The sequence below is a fragment of the Dipodomys merriami genome, unplaced genomic scaffold (genome assembly GCF_024711535.1).
Source record: "Dipodomys merriami isolate MVZ:Mamm:240054 unplaced genomic scaffold, mDipMer1.0.p SCAF_25, whole genome shotgun sequence".
NCBI classification, from domain to species: Eukaryota; Metazoa; Chordata; class Mammalia; order Rodentia; family Heteromyidae; genus Dipodomys; species Dipodomys merriami.
Genome location: NW_027203937.1, coordinates 16,952,072 through 16,974,842, shown reverse-complemented (window position 1 = coordinate 16,974,842; position 22,771 = coordinate 16,952,072). Strand labels below are relative to the sequence as shown.

The window sequence follows — 22,771 nt, the reverse complement described above, 5'->3', positions numbered from 1 at the left end:
CTCTAGCCTCATACTACCTCCAACTTATATAAAGCTCAATGAGGGTAAAATTAAGGACAAATCTCTCTCAAAAAATTTTTCTTTTAAGTCAAGAGCACAAAAATGTTTTCCTTTAAAATTTCTTCTAAAAAATCCTAATATTTAAGATTATAATCTACTTTTAATTTTTGTATATGGAATAAAAGCCTAAATTTATATTTTCACAAGTGGATATCCAATTTGTCTAACATCATAAAAAAGGACTGCTTTTAACTGAATTGATTTGGCATTTTTATCAAAATCAACTTCACAAATGTAGAATTTAGCTGTATTTTCTTTTTGTATTCAGCTCAATATTTTCTAATTTCCCTTGTGATTTAATCCTTCACATTCATTATTTAGAAGTGAATTACAGAATTCTACCTACTTGTGAATTTCCCAAATTTGATTATGCTAGTAATTTCTAATTTCATTATTCATTTATTCTTGACTTCAAGTGTAGATCAAAATATTAAAGAAAACAACACCTGTAGGTATTCTTTATGAGGGAATATTTTTTTATTACTTCTAATTCCCTACCTGATGATTTTTTTTTGGGGGGGGGGGAGGGGAGCCGGTTGAGAGGCTTGAACTCTGGGCCTGGGCACTGTCCCTCAGCTCTTCAGCTCAAAGCTAGTGCTCTACCACTTGAGCCACAGCGCCACCTCCAGTTTCCTGAGTGGTTTATTGGAGATAAGAGTCTCACAGACTTTCCTGCCCAGACTGGCTTTGAACTGCTATGAGTAGCTAGGATTATAGGCTTGAGCCACTGGCACCTGGCACCTGATAATTTTAAAGAATCTTTCAATAGAGTTTGAAAGACAATAAAATTGAGTAAGACTGAAGATCAATGGGTAAAAATCATTTCTACTAAGTATTATACAGCATTTTACAAATGTTATAATCTTGTTCTTACATCCATTACTACAGGTATATAAACTTTTTAAATACTTTGAGAATTATTTGTAACAAAACACAACTAATAACTTGGCAACAACAAAATACCTGATAGGTGTTGTCAAAACTGTCATACATGAATCTGGTGATCAAAGATGTCTTTCCAACTGAAATGAAAAGAAAAAAGAGATTTGCTCAGTGAAAAATGTCACTGGGTTCTTAGGCAATTCTACAGAAAATTTAAAAATAAATGCAATAGAAAAATATCTACAGAGGGGTGGGGGGAGGCTGGGAAGGGATGGGAAGGGGAAACAAAGGAGTAGGCTACAATGCTTGATAAGAAATGTACTCATTATCTTGCCCATCTAATTGTAACACCTCTGTACAGTATTTTCACAATAAAAAATTAAAAAAAGAAAACTGAAAAAAAAATCTGCAGTGGTAATTAAAAATTATCTAGCACCAAGTTTGCCAATGTAATTTTTTCTAAAAACACACAATAATACCTTGAGATTAGTAAGAATACAGGTAAAGTAGTTAAGAGCTATGTTGGTTGCTTACACCTGTAATCAGAAGGCTGAGACTGAGGATCATAGTTCAAGGCCAGTTTGGGCAAGAAGGTCTATGTGACTCTTACCTTCAATTAACCACCAAAAAAGCCAGAAGTGAAGCTATGGCTCAAGTGGTAGAGTACTAGCTTTGAACAAAACAAAACAAAACTCAGGACAGCTCCTAGGTCCTGAGTTCAAGCCCCAGGATTGACTGATTCTCTCCCCCCCCCCCCATTCCTGCCCGCGCTCTTTCTCCCTCTCTCTCTCTCTCTCTCACACACACACACACACACACACACACACACACACACACACACAAATTGAGGAAAATAAAGACCGAACAGAGGAAAACAAATATGTTGATTCACAAGACGACAAGCAGACACTTATTTGGACCCTGACAAAAGAGACCAATGAAGGGAACGATCATTTAAAGTACTAGGTTACAGCCAGGCACTGGTGACTCACACCTGTATTCCTAGCTACTCAGGAGGCTGAGATCTTGAGGATTGCTATTCAAAGCCAGCCAGAGCAAGAAAACCCATGAACTCTTGTCTCCAATTAACCACCAAAAAAAAAGCAAAGTGGTAGAGTGCTAACCCTGAGCAAAAGGACTCAGATACAGTGCCCAAGCCCTGAGTTCAAGCTCCACAATGGACAACAAAAACAAACAAAAAATCCTAGACTAGGGCTGGGAAGGTGGCTCAGTGGTACAGCGCTTGCCTTGCATGTCTGAGGCCCTGGGTTCGATTCCTCAGCACCACATAAACAAAAAGAAAAAAGCCGGAAGAAGCGCTGTGGCTCAAGTGGTAGAGCGCTAGCCTTGAAGAGCTGATGGACAGTGCCCAGGCCCAGAGTTCGGGCCCCACAACCGGACTCAAAAAAAAAAAAATTCTAGACTATATAAGAGAGATGTGAGAAGTTGTTTACAAACTTACTGCAGAATCAGATCAGATCTTTACAATTGTCTGTCTCAAAGATCAATAATTTTATTTATCAGTGTTTTTAGGGAAATAAGCAAAAGGTCAAAAATAAACACTTGTAATTTCCTTACTAATGAATACAAAATATATTATATCTAATTATTTTTCTAGTTTCCAATAGCTTGACAGGCTCAATAAAACAAATACAAGAAATCCCATCAATTACAAAGAGAATGGGTAAATAGATATCTTTTAAAAAATTGAGAGAATAAAAACCATACCCAGATATTCATATTATACAATGATTAAGATTTTATTCAATCAATTTTTAGAGACTAGATCCTGGGCTTTACATGTCCCTCTTTTCTTTTCTTTTTTTATTTTTTTTTTTGGTCAGCCGTGGGGCTTGAACTCTGGGCCTGGGCACTGTCCCTCAGCTCTTCAGCTCAAGGCGAGCGCTCTACCTCTTGAGCTACAGCGCCACTTCCGGTTTTCTGGTGGTTTATTGGAGATAGGAGTCTCACGGTCTCTCCTGCCCGGGCTGGCTTTGAACCGTGATCCTCAGATCTCAGCCTCCTGAATAGCTAGGATTACAGGTGTGAGCCATCAGCGCCCGGCCATGTCCCTCTTTTCATGTACGATATGAAAACCTGAAGAAACCCAGGTGTGGTGGCTCATGCTTGTAATCCTAGATACTTGAGAGGCAGAGAGAAGATGACAGAAGGACCCATGGGTCAAGACCAGTTTGTGCAAGGGTTAATAAGATGTCTTGTGTCAAAATAAAGCTAAATGGGGAGGTATATAACCTGCAATCCCAGCTACTTGGGATGTGGAGGTTAAGAATTTCACAGTCAGAAGATGACCAGGGCAAAAGCACAAGATTGTGAGTTTAATCAGTACTGATCCCCTCGCCCAAAATGAAATAAAATAAACAGCAAAGAAAACTTGAAGAAAAATTTGGTCTCATGTAGAAGGTCAAAATACAAAAATCATCACATTTCTAGACTAGAGGCAAACAAATATAAATTTTCTAATTCTTTATTTCCAAAATAAAATAAAATTAATGTCGAAAATGAACTTTACAACTTTGGTGGGGGGGTTTAGGGGGGGGAGTGGGGAGGATTGGATGGGGGGGAGGCTGGGAAGGGATGGGAAGGGGAAACAAAAGGAGGAGGCTACAATGCTTGATAAGAAATGTACTTGTTATCTTGCCCATGTAATTGTTACCCCTCTGTACAGTATTTTCACAATAAAAAAATTAAATTAAGAAGACATACAAGACATCTAAATTGAATATAACATACCACTCTGCATAGTGAAAAATCAAGAAAAACTAACCAAAGGATACACCAGGGCTGGGAAGGTGGCTCAGTGGTAGAGTGCATACATGAGTCTCTGGGTTCGATTCCTCAGCACCACATAAGCAGAAAAAGCTGGAAGTGGTGCTTTGGTTCAAGTGGTAGAGTGCTAGCCTTGAGCTGACGAGCTGAGGGACAGTGCCTAGGCCCAGAAGTTCAGGCCCCATGACCAACAACAACAACAAAAAAAATACCATACAGCTAGTAAGAAGAATCAGTGTTAAACTGTTAACTTTCCCCAAATGACATACTCACACAGTCCTACTCACAATCCCAACATTGATTTTAAACAATCTTGACAACAATACAAAAATTTTAAGAAGCTACAGTATCCAGCCTCAAAACTGACCATGAAAATACAGGTTTCTAAACAATATGGTATTGGCTTAATGATAGAAAAAGATTGATGGAACAGATCATAGTCCAAAAATAGATTTTTAAAAAAAATGTTTTGGGGCTGGGAATGAGGCTTAATGGTAGAGTGCTTGCCTAGCATGCATGATGCCCCGGGTTCGATTCCCCAGTACCACATACATAGAAAAAGCCGAAAATAGTGCTGTGGCTCAAGTGGTAGAGTGTTAGCCTTAAGTACAGAGAGGCTCAGGGACAGTGCCCTGGCCCTGAGTTCAAGCTCCAGAACTGGGGGAAAAAAAAGTTTTGGCAGTTGAATAAAACATCTGTCCTTAAACCAAAACTATTTTCCCTGTCCCTAAAAGTGCCAGAGAACAGACAATTCTCATATTTTCTTTTGCATTAGCATCTCAAGAATACTATTAAAAAGTTATTTTTATAACTTGTGGGATGGGGAGGTGAAGGGGGAAGTGGAGAAAAGCAAAGGAAGGGGTGACACTCTCCAAAAAGAATTATACTCATAGTGGGTGCCAGTGGCTCATGCCTGTTATCCTAGCTACTCAATCAATGGCTGAGATCTCAGGATTACGATTCGAAGCCAGCCTGGACAGGAAAGTCCATGAGACTCTTGTTATTAACCCCCATAAAACCAGCATTTTTTTAAACTGTTTTTTTGTCAGTCATAGGGCTTGAACCCTGGACCTGGGTGCTGTCCCTGACCTCTTTTGCTCAAGGCTAGCAGTCTACCACTTTGAGCCCAAAGCATCACTTCCAGTTTTCTGGTAGTTAACTGGAGATATCATGGACTTTCTAGCCCATGCTGGCTTCGAATCCCAATCCTCCGATCTCAGCCTCCTAAGTAGCTGCGATTATAGGGGTGAGCCAGCTGAATTGTAATTTCTTTCTGCCAACTTTTGTTTAGGGAAGACCTTTGGGCCAAGTGCAATGGCATGTGCCTATAATTGTAGCACTCAAGAGTCCGGGGCAGGAGGATTTCAAGTTCAAAGCCAACCTGAAGTATATAATAAAACTGTAACAAGAAGGAGTGAAAAGGAAAAGGACAAGGAGAAGAGCATCACTTGCAATAAAGAAAAGTAACATGGGGATAAAAATTAAAATATAGTGGTATGGTGGTATACATCTGTAATCACAGCACTTGGAGGGGCAACAAGGAGAGATCTTACCTGTGTTTATCTACCTCAACAACAATATAGAAAATATAGTTAAAAGGTAACAAAAGGGCCTGTAATTTCAGCACTTGGAAGGCTGAAGGAGGATGATCGATAGTTTGAGTCACAAAGTAGTAAAAATGCTATGTCAAAAAGCAAAACAAAAAAAAAGAGTGGGTATTATGGTTAGATTAGGGTTCTTTCCACATTATTTATAATATGCATAAATAGTTTTTGAGTTTTTAATTTCACAGCTACTGTGGCCTTAAGTAACATGATTCCATAATTACAATATACTTCTTCATAGAAAACTCATTTCCAAACATAAAGAACCCCAGTCAAAACATTAAAAAAAAAAAAATCAGAGAGAGCTGGCATATAGATCAGTGGCAAGAGTGCCTGTTTGATATATGAGGCCCTGGGCCAGATCCTCACATCACACACACTAATCAAATTCCAACACAGAAAAATTCTACAAAATAGGTGACCATTAGTCATCAACACAGTCAAGGTCATCGAAAACAAGAAATGTCTGACCAATAGTCATAGTCAAAGAGCTTATGATGACAGGACTTGATATAATTAAGATATCTGATAGGAATCGGGAAAGGAAAGGCAACTAAATAAACCAGGCTAAGTAAAGTAAGTCAAGATCAGAGACACATACGGAATATGTTTTCTCTCATATGCAGAAGTTAGATCTAAAATACACTAGGACATGATAAATTCTACAGGACTTTAGGCATTCACAAACCAAAGGAGGATACTCTTAGGAGAGAATACAAAAGTACAATGCCTATGTGCATTTGATCATGTAAAATAGTATTTATGGAAATGAACTCCAGAAAATGGAAACGAGAGGTTTTTTTCTTTGTTAAAAAGATTAAAAAATAGGGGCTGGGAAGGTGGCTCAGTGGTAGAGCGCTTGCCTTGCATGCCTGAGGCCCTGGGTATGATTCCTCAGCACCACATAAACAAAGAGAAAAAAGCTGGAAGTGGCGCTGTGGCTCAAGTGGTAGAGCACTAGCCTTGAGCTGAAGAGCTGAGGGACAGCATCCAGGCCCAAAGTTCAGGCCCCATGACCGGACCCCCACCCCCCCAAAAAAAAAGATAAAAAATAAAGCTATCGGGCTGGGAAGGTGTCTCAGTGGTAGAGCGCTTGCCTTGCATACCTGAGGCCCTGGGTTTGATTCCTCAGCACCATATAAGCAAAAAGAAAAAAAGCCGGAAGTGGCACTGTGGCTCAAGTGGTAGAGCGCTAGCCTTGAGCTGAAGAGCTGAGGGACAGCGCCCAGGCCCAGAGTTCAGGCCCCACGACCGGACCCAAAAAATAAATAAGTAAATAAATAAAGCTATCAAAATAAAGTATAATTTTATTTTAAGTATATTATTGGTCATCAATTATGAAAATACACTAATGAAATATATTAGTAATAGGGGAGATGGAACAGTTTTATGTGAAACTAGAAGTCTCAGTTCTTCTGTAAAGGCAAAATAATTGAAACAATAAAGTTTATTTAAAAATTCAATATTCGGGCTGGGAAGGTGGCTCAGTGGTAGAGCGCTTGCCTTGCATGCCTAAGGCCCTGGGTTCGATTCCTCAGCACCACATAAGCAAAAAGAAAAAAGCCGGAAGTGGCGCTGTGGCTCAAGTGGTAGAGCGCTCGCCTTGAGCTGAAGAGCTGAGGGACAGCGCCTAGGCCCAGAGTTCAGGCCCCACAACCGACTCAAAAAAAAAAGAAAGTAAACATTAGCCATCATTACAGGTAGCTCACACCTATAATCATAGCTACTCAGGAGGCTAAGATCTGAGGATTGCAGTTCAAAGCCAGCCTGGGCAGGAAAATTTGTGAGACCCATCTCTAACCACCAAAAAGCTGGAAGTGATCTAATCATATAAAATATATGAAATAATATTTTTCAAAATAACTCCAGGAAATGGAATCAAGAGGTATTTTGTCTTGTTCATTTATCTATCTTTGGGGGGGCAGTGGACACAGAAATGGAGGGATAAAGGGTACTGCTCACTTTTGGTTCAAAACTACTCTGTGTTTGATTTCTACCTTATAGGAAACAAAGGACCCATCTATTAGATGTAATAATTATGACATATTAGGTCCACAATATTATACTTCTTGCTACAAAAACCTTGTTGTTGTTTTTAAGGGGGGATGGTGGAATGGAATCTTGATATGTAGCTCATGGCTGAGAACTTGCTATGCAGCACAAAGTGGCTTTGAACTCTTAATCCTCCTGCCTCTGCATCCCAAGTGCTAGGACTATAAATAGGCACATGTTACCATACCCAGCAGTAAAAATACTGTAATGTGTTTGTACATTTGTACATTACATATACATACATATATACATAATTTGCAAATATATATTCATGTGTATATAAGGAAAAAGCTAATTATATTACTCCAATTTTGCTAAAGCAAAAATATATTCATCATCCACAACCAAGAAAAACATTGTCTATAGTTGAAACGATTTCAAAATCCAATTTCGCGCGCGTGCGCGCGCGTGTGTGTGTGTGTGTGTGTGTGTGTGTGTGTGTTACAAGAGATTGAACTAAAAGCTAGGCAAGCCTTCTACTATTTAAGCCATGACCCAGCCCTTTTGTTTTATATAATGGGTTTTGTTTGCTTGTTTGTTTGTTTTTGGTAGGTCATGGGGCTTGAACTCTGGGCCTGGCACTGTCCCTGAGCTCTTCAGCTCAAGGCCAGCCCTGAGTAGCTACGATTACAGGTGTGAGCCACCAGCGCCAGGCTATCTTATGTTTTTGATACAGAATCTTGGCCTCTATGTCTCAATCTTCCTGCCTCAGCTTTCATAGTAAAAAAGCCATCTTTTTGTTTTATATTTTGTTTTTAATCTAGAGTCCTGCTGTCTTCTGCTGGATGGCCTCTTAAGTCTTAATCATTCTGCCTCAGCCTCCAGAGTAAAATTTCCAAACAATTTCTATGGTAAACATATACAAGTAGTTGGGTACTGGTGGCTCATGCATATAAATCCTACTCAGGAGGCTGAGATCTGAGGCTCTTGGTTCGAAGCCAGCCCAGACAGGAAAGTCCATGAAATTCTTATCTCCAATGAACTACTCAGAAAAAAACAGAAATGGAGCTGTGGCTCAAGTGGTAGAGTGTTAGCCTTGGGACAGAGCCCAGGCCCTTAGTTTAAGCCCTAGGACTAGCAAAAAAATAAAACATACATATGTGTGTATATACACTGGAGATAGTAGTGCATACCTCTAATTCCAGCATTAAAGAGGGTGAGGATTCAAAATGATTGTGAACTAAACAAGTGTTAGCCTGGACTAGCCACACAGTCATCTTGAGGAAACAAAAAGAAAGGAATGAATGAATGAATGAATGAATGCTAGAAGAAAAGTTCTCTCAGTAAAATTAAGTAGGAATATGAGAACTACAAAATACTGGCAGAAAAAGTAGTTAAATCATCACTGATTCTTTTTGAAACTTAAATATGTACTCTCTTAAAAGAAATTAAAACTAGGGGGAGGATGGGGGGGAGGATGGTAAGGGATGGGAAGGGGAAACAAAGGAGGAGGCTACAATGCTTGATAAGAAATGTACTTATTAGGGCTTGGAAGATGGCTCAGTGGTAGAGCGCTTGCCTTGCATGCCTGAGGCCCTGGGTTCGATTCCTCAGCACCACATAAGCAAAAAGAAAAAAGCCGGAAGTGGCACTGTGGCTCAAGTGGAAGAGTGCTAGCCTTGAACTGAAGAGCTGAGGGACAGTACCCAGGCCGAGTTCAGACCCCATGACTGGACCCCCCCCAAAAAAAGAAATGTACTCATTATCTTGCCCATGTAATTGTAACCCTCTGGTACAGTATTTTCACAATAAAAATTTTTAAAAATTAAAATTAAAACTAGATGCAGTATAGAGTGATACTGTGCAGAGTACTTATCTAGCATAAATAGAATATTTTACTCATTATAGTTCTAACACGTATTTACATAACATTTACATTGTGTTAGGTGATATAAGTAATCTAGTAATATGTATAAAGTGTACAGCAAGAAAAAAGTATACAAAAAGAAGTCATTTAATATAAGGAAGAAACTTGGGCACCTATGGATTTTGATAGCCATAGAGTTGCTGGAACCAGTTCTCTACAGACACCAAGAGATAGTTTTTTGGGGGATAACTTTTTTGTTGTTGTTGTTGGTGGTGGTGGTGGTGGTCGTGGGCCTTGAACACTGGGCCTGTCCCTCAGTTCTTCAGGTCAAGGCTAGTGCTCTACCACTTGAGCTACAGCGCCACTTCCTGGGGGGGTGACTTTTTAAAAACACAAATAATCACTAAAATATTACAATAATGTTTACAATGCCTCTTTAATGTTACTTCAAAAACAAAATAAGACATTGCAGCCCAATTTCAACATCTATTTTTATCATTTCTGAAAGTGAATCTCATATATTTAATATGCTAATTATGCCCTCTTATAATTCTACAAAGACCTGGTATGAAATGATTGGCAAAATTCTTTTCCATTTGTCTTATCAATAATCACTGTCAAGCTGGGCGCTGGTGACTAACGCCTATAATCCTAGCTACTCAGAAGGCTGAGATCTGAGGATTGAGGTTCAAAGCCAGCCCCAGCAGGAAAGTCCATGAGTCTCTTATCTCCAATAAAGTGATGCTGTGGCTCAAGTGGTAGAGTGCTAGCCTTGAGCTGAAATGCTCAGGGACAATGCCCAGGCCCAGAGTTCAAGTCCAATGACCGACAAAAAAAAAAAATCACTGTCACTTTAGGTATGAAACAATCCAAAGGACAAGCCTATACTTTTAGACATTTGTAACCTAAAACAAATATAACAGCAAAGTGAGCCTACTTATATTTCTTCATTCTAATAAGTACAGAGTAAATGCCAGATACCAAATGTAATGTTGGATATATAAACACAATGAAAACAAGTCTATGTTAGGATTAAAAGAGAAAGAACTTTTTGTTAGAAAGTACAGTAGAAGTGTATTGTAGGGCAGTCTTTTTTTTTTTTTTTTTTTTTGGTCAGTTGTGGGGCTTGAACTCTGGCCTGGGTGCTGTCCCTCAGCTCTTCAGATCAAGGCGAGAGCTCTGCCACTTGAGCCACAGCGCCGCATCTGGTTTTCTAGTGGTTTATTGGAGATAAGAGTCTCACAGCCTTTCCTGCCCAGGCTGGCTTTGAACCTCGATCCTCAGATCTAAGCCTCCCGAGTAGCTAGGATTACAGGTGTGAGCCACCAGTGCCCAGCTATTTTGTTATTTTTAAGTTTTTTGTCAGTCAGAACTGAGGGTACGGTTCAAGTGACAGAGTGCCTGACAAGCAAGCAGCAAACCCTGAGTTCAAAAAAGCTGAGATCAGCCAAGCACCAGCAGCTCATGCCTGTAATCCCAGCTACTCAAGAAACTGAGAGGGCTGGGAATGTAGCTTAGGGGTAGAATGCTTGTCTAGCATGCATGAAGCCCTAGGTTGGATTCCTCAGTACCCCATAAACAGAAAAATCTGGAAGTGGCATTGTGGCTCAAATGGTAGAGTGCTAGCATTGAGCAAAAGAAGCTCAGGAACAGTGCCCAGGCCCTGAGTCCCTAGGACAGGGAGGGGGAAGGGGAGGGGAAGGGGAAGGAAAGAGAGAGAGGGAGAGGGAGAGGGAGAGGGAGAGGGAACCTAGACTTCAGGACTAGAAGAAAAATAAAAACTGTCATCTCAAGTAGTTAGTAGAAAAGTCAGCAAAAACCATTTAAGATATCCCTGAGGGATATCTTGTTAGGGAGCTTACTTAAGTTGTATATATTTTTCGACCTTATTTAGAACACATCTAAAAAGAAATGAATTTAAATATGTGAAAGAAGCCAGGCGCTGGTGGCTCACACCTGTATTCCTAGCTACTCAAGAGGCTGAGATCTGAGGATCATAGTTCAAAGCCAGCCCGGGCAGGAAAGTCCCTGAGACTCTTATCTCCAATAAACTACCAGAAAACCAGAAGTGGCGCTGTGGCTCAAGTGGTAGAGCACTCGCTTGCCTTGAGCTGAAGAGCTGAGGGACAGTGCCCAGGCAGAGTTCAAGCAACACAACCTACAATAAATAAATAAATATAGGCTAAAACAGCAGTCTAAATTCTGGACTAGCTTGAGTAACACAATAAGAATGTGTGTACATGTGTGTAACCCTCACTCATACAACAAATATGAACTATTTATGTGAGTAACTGAATTCTTCAAACACAAGTCAAGAAAACAAATCTGCTATGAACCATATGCAAGATATAATTCTTTATGTTATAGACTCTTTCTAGGATACTAATAGTGAACCTATCTCAACCTCCAAAGTTAGTAAATGACAATATATGAGGAAACAGTTTCTGAGTTGAACTCCTACTTGCCTTTTCTAAGATAACTGAGACAGTTGACATTTCATAAACTCACCCCCCCCCTTTTTTTTTTGGTCTGTCCTGGGGCCTGAACTCTTCAGCTCACTCTTCAGCTAAAGGCTAGCACTCTACCACTTGAGCCACAGCGCCACTTCTGGCTTTTTCTGCTCATGTAGTGCAAAGGAACCAAACTCAGGGCCTCATACATGCAAGGCAAGCACTCTACCACTGAGCCACCTTCACAGCCCCTCACCCATTCATTCATTTATTTATTTATTTTTAATTTTTCTGTCATAGGGCTTGAACTCTGGGTCTGAGCACTGTCCCTCCTCAGCTCTTCAGCTCAAGGCTAGCACTCTACCACTTGAGTCACAGTGCCACTTCCAGTTTTGTGGTGGTTAATCGGAAAAAAGAGATTCACGGACTTTCCTGCTCAGGATGGCTTTGAAGTACAAGCCTCAGATCTCAGCCTCCTGAGTAGCAGGATTACAGGCATGAGCCACCAATACCTGACTTAAATCCACCCTTTTAGATGGGGCTGTCACTCAGTAGTAAAGCACTGGCTTTGCATGTAAAATCCTGAGTTTGATGCCAGGCACCAGTGGCTCACAACTGTAATCCTAGCTACTTAGGAGGCTAAGATCTGAGGATTGTGGTTCAAAGCCAGCCCAGGTAGGAAAGTCTGGAGACTCTTATCTCCAATTAACCACCAGAAAACACGAAGTGGCACTGTGGCTCAAGTGGCAGAGGGTTCGCCTTGAGCTGAAGAGCTGAGGGACAGCACCCAGGCCTAGAGTTCAAGCCCTACAACCAACAAAGAAAAAAAAAAAAATCCTGAGTTTGATCTTTATCCCAAGGAAAAAAGTTACCCTTTCAAAGCACAAAATTTAGTATGTCTTGGGGCTGGGAAGGTGGCTCAGTGGTAGAGTGCTTGCCTTGCATGCCTGAGGCCCTGGGTTCGATTCCTAAGCACCACATAAGCAAAAAGAAAAAAGCCGGAAGTGACACTGTGGCTCAAGTGGTAGAGCGCTAGCCTTGAGCTGAAGAGCTGAGGGACAGCGCCCAGACTCAGAGTTCAGGCCCCACGACCGGGCCTAAAAAAAAAAAATTTAGTATGTCTTAGTATAGTTATAAAGTTGTGCAACTATCACCAATAGCAATTCCAGAATATTTGACCACTCTCAAAAAGAAATCATGGGGGGCTGGGAAGGTGGCTCAGTGGTAGAGCGCTTGCCTTGCATGCTCAAGGCCCTGGGTTCGATTCCTCAGCACCACATAAGAAAAAAGCCGGAAGTGGCACTGTGGCTCAAGTGGTAGAGTGCTAGCCTTAAGCTGAAGAGCTGAGGGACAGCGCCCAGGCCCAGAGTTCAGGCTCCACGACCGGACCCAAAAAAAAAAAAAAAAAAAAGAAATCATGGGTTAGCATAGTGGCAAATGCCTGTAATCCCAGTACCAGTGGAGTTGAGGGGAGAACCCAACCAGGGCAGAAAGCTTTTAAGTTCAAGGCTAGCATATGGGCAATACAGTGAGACTTTGTCTCAAAAGAAAAGGAAATTTCAACTTAGTAAACTGTCATTTCTTCTCTTCCCCAAGACCCTGGCAATCATAACTACTTTCTATCTCTATGGATTTGCCAGTTCTTCAACCTACACTTCACTAGACATGTAACTTGCAAAGATTAATATAATTTGTACAGATTAATCCTCTTGATTTGTAAAATAAGGATAGTTTCTATCTCAAGGACTATTCTTTTTTTCTTGCCAGTCCTTGGGTTTGAACTCAGGGCCTGGACTGTCTCTGAGCCTCTCTGTGCTCAAGGCTAGGGCTCTACCACTTGAGCCACACCACCACTTCTGGCTTTTTCTGTGTATATGGCACTGAGGAATTGAACCCAGGGCTTCATGCATGCTAGGCAAGCACTCTACCACTAAGCCACATTCCTAGCCCCTCTCGAGGACTATTTAATACATACAAAGTGGTTAATATGATTTGTATATACTTAATGAATGCAGTAAACAATTAGAAAGCAGTCCTCTTTTTCAACCTAAGGTTAAATGGATGAATGAAGATAATGTTATGTAAAGCTAGAATTACTGACAAGTGCTAGGGGTAGAAGTCTAATTCAATGGTAGAATACTTGCCTAACATGAATAAGACCCTCAGTTTGATGCCTGGCACTGCCAAAGGAAAGGGGAGGAAAACATTTTCCGGACCATAGAGCAAATCTTGACAAGTTTCCAAGTTTGAAAATAATATACATTATGTTGTTCCCCCTCAGAAAAACAAAATGAGAAATTTATAATTGAACATAATCAAGAAAATCCTGAAATGTTTAGAAATAAGTTATATACATTTTTTAACTGTATTTTTTTTGTCTTTTCTTTATTGGTACTGGGGATCGAACCCAGGACGTTGCACTTGCTAGGCAAGCGCTTTTGCCACTGAGCTACATCCCAGCACTATACATTTTTTGACAAAGAAAAAAATCCTCTTGTTTCCATTAGTTACATGTTGTTTGTCTAGCCTGATTTCAAACCCCTGAGCTCCTGATACTCCTAACTCAGTCTGTTATATAGTTGGTACAACAGATGTATACTACTGTGTATTACTGTGTTCAGATTGTTTTGTAATTAGGAAAAACAAAAACTTTATTCAGTTTAGGTTTACAGAAAATGGCTACTATTGTTCTTCATTAATTTTTTTAGTTTTACCATGGATTTAACATAACCCAGTTCAAGTAGAGGAAAATAGAACAGGGTTAAAGTAGAGAAAATAGATGAGAAAAAATTTCCTGTTCCCCATGTAGGAAATGGGAGTTAAAGGAGTTAAAGACTCCAGAAAATGATTGTTATTGGTGTTATTGAGTGAGTTAACAACACTGAAGGAGCTTAGGTTGGCTTAATTAACTTTCTGTTTTGCTGTAGAATTACATCATCTATGTGAAACACACTTAAATAGGATAGTGAAAGGAGATTTGATTGCAGCTGAGCTTTTCTGCTATGATTCCCTAGGTACTTTTCTCAGCTTTCTGTGTTACCATGACTGAATAGTGACTGCAGATAGTATTTTTGCTAATCTTTATTCTACAGATAAAAGCATATGGTCTGAACAACTATCATCAAATGCACTGATCTTTCACAATGGCTTATGAGAAGAAAATAAGTAACACAAATATCTAATTAGTTTGAGTATTACTTGGCCAATGTAACTGATCAAAAATTATGAAACAGGTCATAATCTGTTATGGTAAGGCCTTGTCTCCACCCCTTTCTCTCCTCCACAAAAAAGTTGTATAGGATAGAGCACATCTGTAATCCCAGCATTCAAGAGTCAGTTGCAAGGATTAGAATTCTGAGCTATATAAAGTAACTCTGTCTCAAAAAGCAGAAACAGAAAAACAACTATTATACAATATTTTTAAAAGGAGTCAGTTTAGTTGTACAGAATAAGTAATTTTATAGCAATGATTCAAAAGTTGTTTTTTTTTTTTTTTTGGTCGGTCTTTTTTTTGGGGGGCTTGAACTCTGGGCCTGGGCGCTGTCCTTCAGCTCTTCAGCTCAAGGCGAGCACTCTACCACTTGAACTACAGCGCCACTTCCGGTTTTCTGGTGGTTTATTGGAGATAGGAGTCTCACGGTCTCTCCTGCCTGGGCTGGCTTTGAACCGCGATCCTCAGATCTCAGCCTCCTGAGTAGCTAGGATTACAGGCGTGAGCCACCAGCGCCTGGCTTTCAAAAGTTGTTTTTAATAAAGCAACCATTTTATTTATTTATTTGTTTGTTTAATTTATTTATTTGTCAGTTGTGGGGCCTGAGCTCTGGGCTTGGGCACTGTCCTTCGGCTCTTCAGTTCAAGACTAGTGCTCTACCACTTGAGCCACAGTGCTACTTCCAGCTTTTTCTGCTTATGTGGTGCTGAGGAATCAAACCCAGGGCCTCATGCATACAAGGCAAGCATCCTACCCCTGAGCCACTTTCCCAGCCCTAAAAAAAAAATTTTAAGACAGGAATTCACAATGTGGCTCAGGCTGACCATTAACTCTTGAACCTTCTGCCTCTGCCTATGAAGCCGAAGAACACAGGAGTGTGTAACCACAGTGATAACAGAAGGGTTAAAATTTCAGGGCAATAAAATGGAGATATCCAAAAGAAAAACAGAAAAACAATTTATCTTACAAAATGAAACAAACTCTTACTATATAATCTAGCTACTGTGTTCCTTGGTTATTACTCCCAAAATGTTGAAAACTTCTATCAACCACTCAATAACTGCATATGGAAGGCTGAGAATGTGGCTTAATAGTTGAATGCTTTCAAAGCATTTATGAGTGGATTTGCTCACCAGCACCATAAAAAAACAAGACAAAAATCTGTATAGGGATGTTTATAGCTGTTTTATTCATAATTTCTAAAACAGAGAAACAATTAAGGTGTCCTGTAAATAATGGATAAACTGTGGTACACATAACACAATGGAATTTATTCAGCAGTAAAAATACCTTATCAAACCATGAAAGACAAGCATGAACCTTAAATGAATATATACTACTAAACGAAAGAAGACAATTTAAAAATGCTATATTATTTATTCCAAGTGAAAGGCAAAACTAAGGAAAATAAAAACATTCTTGTCCCAAAAGATGAAAGTAAAGAAAATCAGGGAAAGTACAGAGGGGTTTAGGAAAATGACAAAACTCTGAAGCCAGGCACCAATCTACCACCTATAATCCTAATCACCAGAAGACTGAGACCCAGAGGATGGAGATTCAAAGCCAACAGAAAAGTCCATGAGACTCTATCTCCAATTAACCAGCAAATAGCTGGGTTGGAGGCATGACTCAAATGGTAGAGAACTAGCCATGAGCAAGCAAGCTGAGCCAGAGAACAAGGCCCAGTATTGGTGGTAAAGGTAAAAGAGGAGAAAACTACTACAATGAACCAGGTATGGTGGTTCATACCTGTAATCTCAGCACTGGGAGCTAAAGTAGTAGAACTGAGAATTTGAGGCAAGATTGACTTCATTTCAAGACTTTGTCTCAAAATAAAAACAAGCCAGGCACCAGTGGCTTATGGCTGTTATCCTACCTACTCAGGAGACCAAAATCTGAGGATCACAGTTTAAAGCTAGCTGGGAAGGAAAGTCCACGAAACTCTATCTCCAAGTGGAGATGTGGTTCAAATGGTAGAGGACTATTCTTAAACATAAAAAACCCAGGCCTGGGTTCAAGCCCCAAGACTAGCACCAAAAAAAAAAAAAAAAGGACTACAATTAACTTCAAATCCTTATGTACAACACGGACAGGAAGCCCAAACATAAAAGATGGTCTTTGGGTGATAATGATACATCAATGCAGACAACAATTTTAACAAATATACCACCATACATTTGTGGGGTTAGAGATTGGTAGGAAAGCTTGGTACTATCATCACCTACTAGGGAGGCTGGTAAAAATCAAGTTACTTAGCCCAGGCAAAAAAATTTTCAAGATTCTTCTCGAAATTTCTACATGGGAGGCTGAGATTGGGAGATCAGCTCCAGGCCAGCTCAGTCTGAAATGTCCATTAAGACTTCATCTGCACAGAAGGAATCTTAATACAGTGTCATATGCCTGAGATCCCACTACTGATGGGAAGCCTAAAGTGGGCACTATCTCAAAATAATCAGGGGTGGGGAGGGGGAGGGAGAGGATAAGCTGGAGATGTGGCTAACATGCTGGAGAGCCAGTGCAAGTATAAGGCCCTGAGTTTAAACTCCAGAATACCCCCCACCCAATTTTTTTAAACCTATGTGAGATGGATGGAGGCATGGTTCAAGTGGCAGAATATAATAATAGGTGAGCAAAAATGAAAGCCTATCTAGAACTTGAGAAAGGCTAGCCAGAGCTTGAGAGCCTGAGTTGATCTCTAGGATGAGCACAAAATAAAGTTGAAAAGAAACGTATCTGAATGTTAAAAGCCCAAAGATATCTTACCAAAGATGAAAAGTGAACAAATATTTTAATGCTACTAAATATTTATTTATTTATTCTTTGTCAGTCGTGGGGCCTGAACTTTGGGCCTGGATGTTGTCCCTCAGCTCTTCAGCTGAAGGCTAGCTCTCCACCACTTGAGCCTCTCAGCCCCACTTCCAGCCTTTTCTGCTTATGTGGTGCTGAAGAATCAAACCCAGGGCCTCATGCATGCAAGGCAAGTACTCTACCACTCAGCCACCTTCCCAGCCCTGTTACTAAATATTTAATGGCTACTATTTTGTTTCTTCATTCAAAAAAAAAAAAATCACTAAATGTTAACTCTTGATGGTGGCTCACTCCTGAAATACTAGCACACAGGAGGATGAGGAATGATGACCATGGTTCAATGCCAGCCCTTGCAGGTCCATGAGACTCTAATCTATAATAAATTAGTAAAAAGCCAGAAGCAGAGCTGTAGCACAAGTAGTAGAAAGTCAGAGAGAGCACCCCAGACCCTGAGATCAAGCACACACACACATACACACACGTTAATGCCTATGAAGGTTGACAATGAGAAAGCAAAAATAAAGAGTAAAATCCAGACGTTTAGTAGTTTACAATTCACTGATATAAGTAAACATGTCTAGATATGAGAAAAGGAAACACTAAGCAGTACCCAACCTCCATACTGTCAGAGGTAACTTTCCTCAATATTTTAAATATTCCAAGGTGCTCAAGTAGTCAAAAATCTTTAGCAGCTGTTCAAGGTTCTTTATAAGTAAATTTGAGTTTAGCTCTAATCTCATCTCCCACCCTTGACAAACATTTGTCAATTGTGAAAGGTTGTAAGATACTCTCTAAGCAAACCATGTATTTTGGAACCTTTGAGCTTTTTTTCACATTATGTGACTTTTCCTTCCTTCTTACACTTATAAACTTGATTGTCAGATATGGCTTTGACTTAAGAAAACGAAATTACTCCTCAAAATTACATATAGCTGAAGAGTGTATGTCAACAAGTACTTTATTTATTTATTTATTTATTTATTTATTTATTTATTTAGTCAGTCATGGGGCTTGAATTCTGGGCCTGAGAGATGTCCCTGAGCACTTCAGCTCAAGGCTAGCACTCTACCCCTTTAGCCACAATACCACTTCCAGCTTTTTCTGATTATGTGGTGCTGAGGAATAGAACCCTGGGCCTTATGCATCCAAGGCAAGCACTGTAACACTGAGCCACCTTCCCAGACCAAGTACTTTATTTTTGTAGGTCATGGTGCTTGAACTCAGGGCCTGGGTCCTGTTCCTGAGTTTTTCTGCTCAAGGCTAGTACTCTACCACTTTGGGCCACAGAGCCACTTCTGGTTTTTCAGTGGTTAACTGGAGAAAAGAGTCTCACAGAGTTTCCTGCCTGTGCTGGCTCTGAAACTCGATCCTAACTAAGATCACAGCCTCCTGAATAACTAGGCATGAGCCACTGGCTTCTAGCTCAAGTACTTTAGATGGCAGCAGGCTTTTATTCCTAAAACAAAATAAATCAAGTAAACAAACTTCTATGTATTTATCGTAAGTTAAAAGATGATTCAAGGAAGAAATAGTTGTACTGTCAAAGCTCATAGAATTCACAAACTTTGTAGACCATGATAATGACAATTTGCCTTATGAAGATTTAAATGTGTTTGTGACTTTAACTAAGTATCACTATTCCAAAATTCCGTGAAATTTATGTAATCACCTAATCTCAACTAAAAAAAAAAAAAAAGAGATGACTCCAGGTCTGGCAATGTGGCTTAGTGGTAGAGTGCTTGTCTAGCATGCATGAAGCTCTGGGTTCAATTCCTCAGTACTACATAAACAGAAAAGCTGGAAGTGAACTGTGATTCAAATAGTAGAGTGCTAGCCTTAAGCAAAAGAAGCTCAGGGACAGTGCCCAGGCCCTGAATCCAAGCCCTAAGACTGGCCAAAAAAGACTAATCCAAGCTCATGCCTGTAATCCTGGCTTCTGAGGAGGCTGAGATCTAAGAATCATGGTTCAAAGCAAACCCAGCAGAAAACCCTGTGAAATTCTTATCACCAATTACCCACCAAAAAGCCAGAAGTGGAGCTATGGCTAAAGTGGTAAAACACTAGCCTTGAACTCAAGGATAGCATTTAGGCCCTGAGTTCAAACCCCAGGACCATCAAACACCAAAAATATACATCTAGATATTAATATCTAGATCTAGATATATATGTGTGTATATAATCCAAATAATTTATATTTAAGGTAAAACATGATCCACTTTTTCTATGGAGGGAGAAGGGGGGAAACCACTTAACACTATCTCAAATCATCTTGTTTATTTTTGCCAAAACCAAACTTGAATTCAGGGCCTTATACATCACTCCTTGCTTGCTTATGGCTGGTGTTCTGCTAATCCTCCAGCCCTGCTTTTTGCTGATTAGTCTCCCAGACTTTTCTGTCTAGGCTGGCTTCAAACCTTGATCCTTCAGGTATAGACTCCTGAGTAGCTAGGATTACTGATGTGAGCCAATGGAACCTGGCTTGTTCATATATTTATTTACTAGTTTACCTATCTGAGTTATAAATGGTAAGGAAAAAAAACAGGAACTTTACCCCTCTTGTACATAGATGTGCTAGTAAATCAAAAGAATGAAATTTTGCTAAACAAACATATTCACTACCTTAGGTAGAGTTAATGTAGTCCAGAAGTTAGTCTTCAAAAGCAACTGTATTCTTATAAAAATAAAAATAGACATGGATCACAGGGATATACATTTTTAAAAAGTCAAACTCAAATAACAGAGACATAAAATCAGGTCAAACTTACTCATCTGCAGTAACAAATTATCAATCTGTAAAAATGAGAATATTTAGGTAATGACTAGCATATTTTTTATTCAAGCTGTATGATTTGAATACTTTTCTCATATAGATATACACACATATATATACACATATACATACGCACATACTAATCAATAAAAAGTTAGGCAAAGCTGGGCGCTCGTAGCTCACACCTGTAATCCTAGCTAACACAGGAGGCTGAGATCTGAGGATCGCAGTTCAAAGCCAGACAGGGCAGGGAAGTCCGTGAGACTTTCATCTCCAATAAACCACTAGTAAACTGGAAGTGGTGCTGTGGCTCAAGCGGTAGAGCGCTTGCCTTGAGCTGAAGAGCACAGGGACAGAGCCCAAGCCCAGAGTTCAAGCCCCACTACCGACAAAAAAAAAAAAAAAAAGGCAATCACCAGGCGCTGGTGGCTCATGCCTGCAAACCTAGCTACTCAGGAGGCTGAGATATGAGTTTCACAGTTCAAAGCTAGCCGGGGCAGGAAAATCCATGAAACTTATATCCAATAAACCACCAGAAAACTGGAAGTGACTATGAGGCTCAAGTGGTAGAGTGCTAGCCTTGAGCTAAAGAGCTGAGGGACAGCCCAGAGTTCAAGTCCCAAGACAAAAAAAAAAAGGCAATCATTGTTTGACATAGTAAAATATTGTGATGCTTTACACATACCTAAAACTAAGACATAAGGAAAAGTCAGGACAAGCAATAGTTAAGTAGTTTAAAGAATTCTAAGAAAATAAACATTTAAAAAGGAGGAGAAGGAAGAGGAGGAAGTAAGTTGTCAGGAGCTGGTGGCTCACAACTGTAATTCTAGCTACTTAGAAGACAGATCAGAGGATGGAGATTCAAAGCCAGCCCAGGCAGTAAAGTCCATGAGACTCCAATTAATCAGCAAAAAGCTGGAAGTGGAGCTGTGGCTGAAGTGATAAAGAGTAGTGTTGGGCAAAAACAAACTCAAAGCCAGGCACTGGTGGCTTGTAATCCTAGCTACTTAGGAGGCTGAAATCTGAGGATCACAGTTCAAAGCCAGCCCAGCAGGAAAGTCTATGAAACTCTTATATCCAATAAACTACCAGAAAAGCAGAAGTGGCGCTGTGGCTCAAGTGGTAAAGTGCTCATCTTAAGCTAAAGAGCTGAGGGACAGTGTACAGGCCCTGAGTTATAGCCCCAGGACCAGCTTAAAAAAAAGAAAAAAAGCAAGAGTTCTAAGGTTCTCATATTGGCTACAAGCCTAAAATCTCCATTGTATGTAAACATTGATAAGACAAGAATGCATGAGATAGCTAACAATCTCAATTCTTGGAAAGTACTCAGTACTTGGAAGGTAGAAGGGATCACTTAAGCAAGTTTGAGATCATCTTGAACAGCATAGCAAGATTCTGTCTCAAAATGCAAATTAACCAACCAAGTGCTGATGGTTCATACCTGTAATCCTAGCTATTAAAGACCTTGAGATCTGAGGATCATGATTCAAAGCCAGCCCAGGCAGGAAAGTCAAAGAGACTTTTATGCCACCAATTAACCACCAGAAAAAAACAGAAGTGGCACTGTGGCAAAGTGGTAGCAAAATGAGCTCAAGGAGAGCCCACACCCTGAGTTCAAGCCCCATGGCCAACAAAAAAAAAAAAAAGCCAAACAAGACAGGGAGCCTGTGGCTCATGCCTATAATCAATCCTAGCTACTCAGGAGACTGAGATTTGAGGAACACGGTTTGAAGCCTCAGCAAGAAAAACCTTGAGGGGCTGGGAAGGTGGCTCAGTGGTAGAGCGCTTGCCTTGCATGCCTGAGGCCCTGGGTTCGATTCCTCAGCACCACATAAGCAAAAAGAAAAAAGCCAGAAGTGGCGCTGTGGCTCAAGTGGTAGAGTGCTAGCCTTGAGCTGAAGAGCTGAGGGACAGCACCCAGGCCCAGAGTTCAGGCCCCACGACTGGACCCCCCCCAAAAAAAAGAAAAACCTAGAGACTCTTTAACTAATTACCAAAAATAAAGCCAGAAGTGGAGCAGTGGCTCAAATGGTAAAGTATCAGCGTTGAGCAAAAAAGCTAAGGCACAGCACCCAGGCCCATAGTTCATGCTCCAGGACCAACACAAAAATAAATAAATAAAATTGTGAATTCAAATAACACAAGGAGAAGATGTCAAGGATAGAGTAAATTAAATGAGATACATGAAGCATATCATCTACATGAAAATAGACTAATGAAACTGAATGAAATAATGAAGAAACAATAAGAAAGGATGATTTTGACCAAAGTATATTGTCTAAATATATGGAAATATCACAATAAAACATCCTAGCTATGTGGAAGGTTGCGGTCCAGACT

General features: G+C 40.1%; 1 protein-coding gene across 2 annotated transcripts in view; it reads right to left on the bottom strand.

Annotated features, from left to right (window-relative positions):
• Nucleotides 1–22,771, bottom strand: part of Rab6a (RAB6A, member RAS oncogene family) — a 66,490-nt gene that overhangs the window by 26,400 nt on the left and 17,319 nt on the right. For both annotated transcript variants that reach the window (XM_070035038.1, XM_070035037.1), the window contains exon 2: nucleotides 1,024–1,082. In XM_070035038.1, coding sequence (XP_069891139.1) covers nucleotides 1,024–1,082 — 59 coding nt within the window. The remainder of the gene's footprint in view (nucleotides 1–1,023; nucleotides 1,083–22,771) is intronic.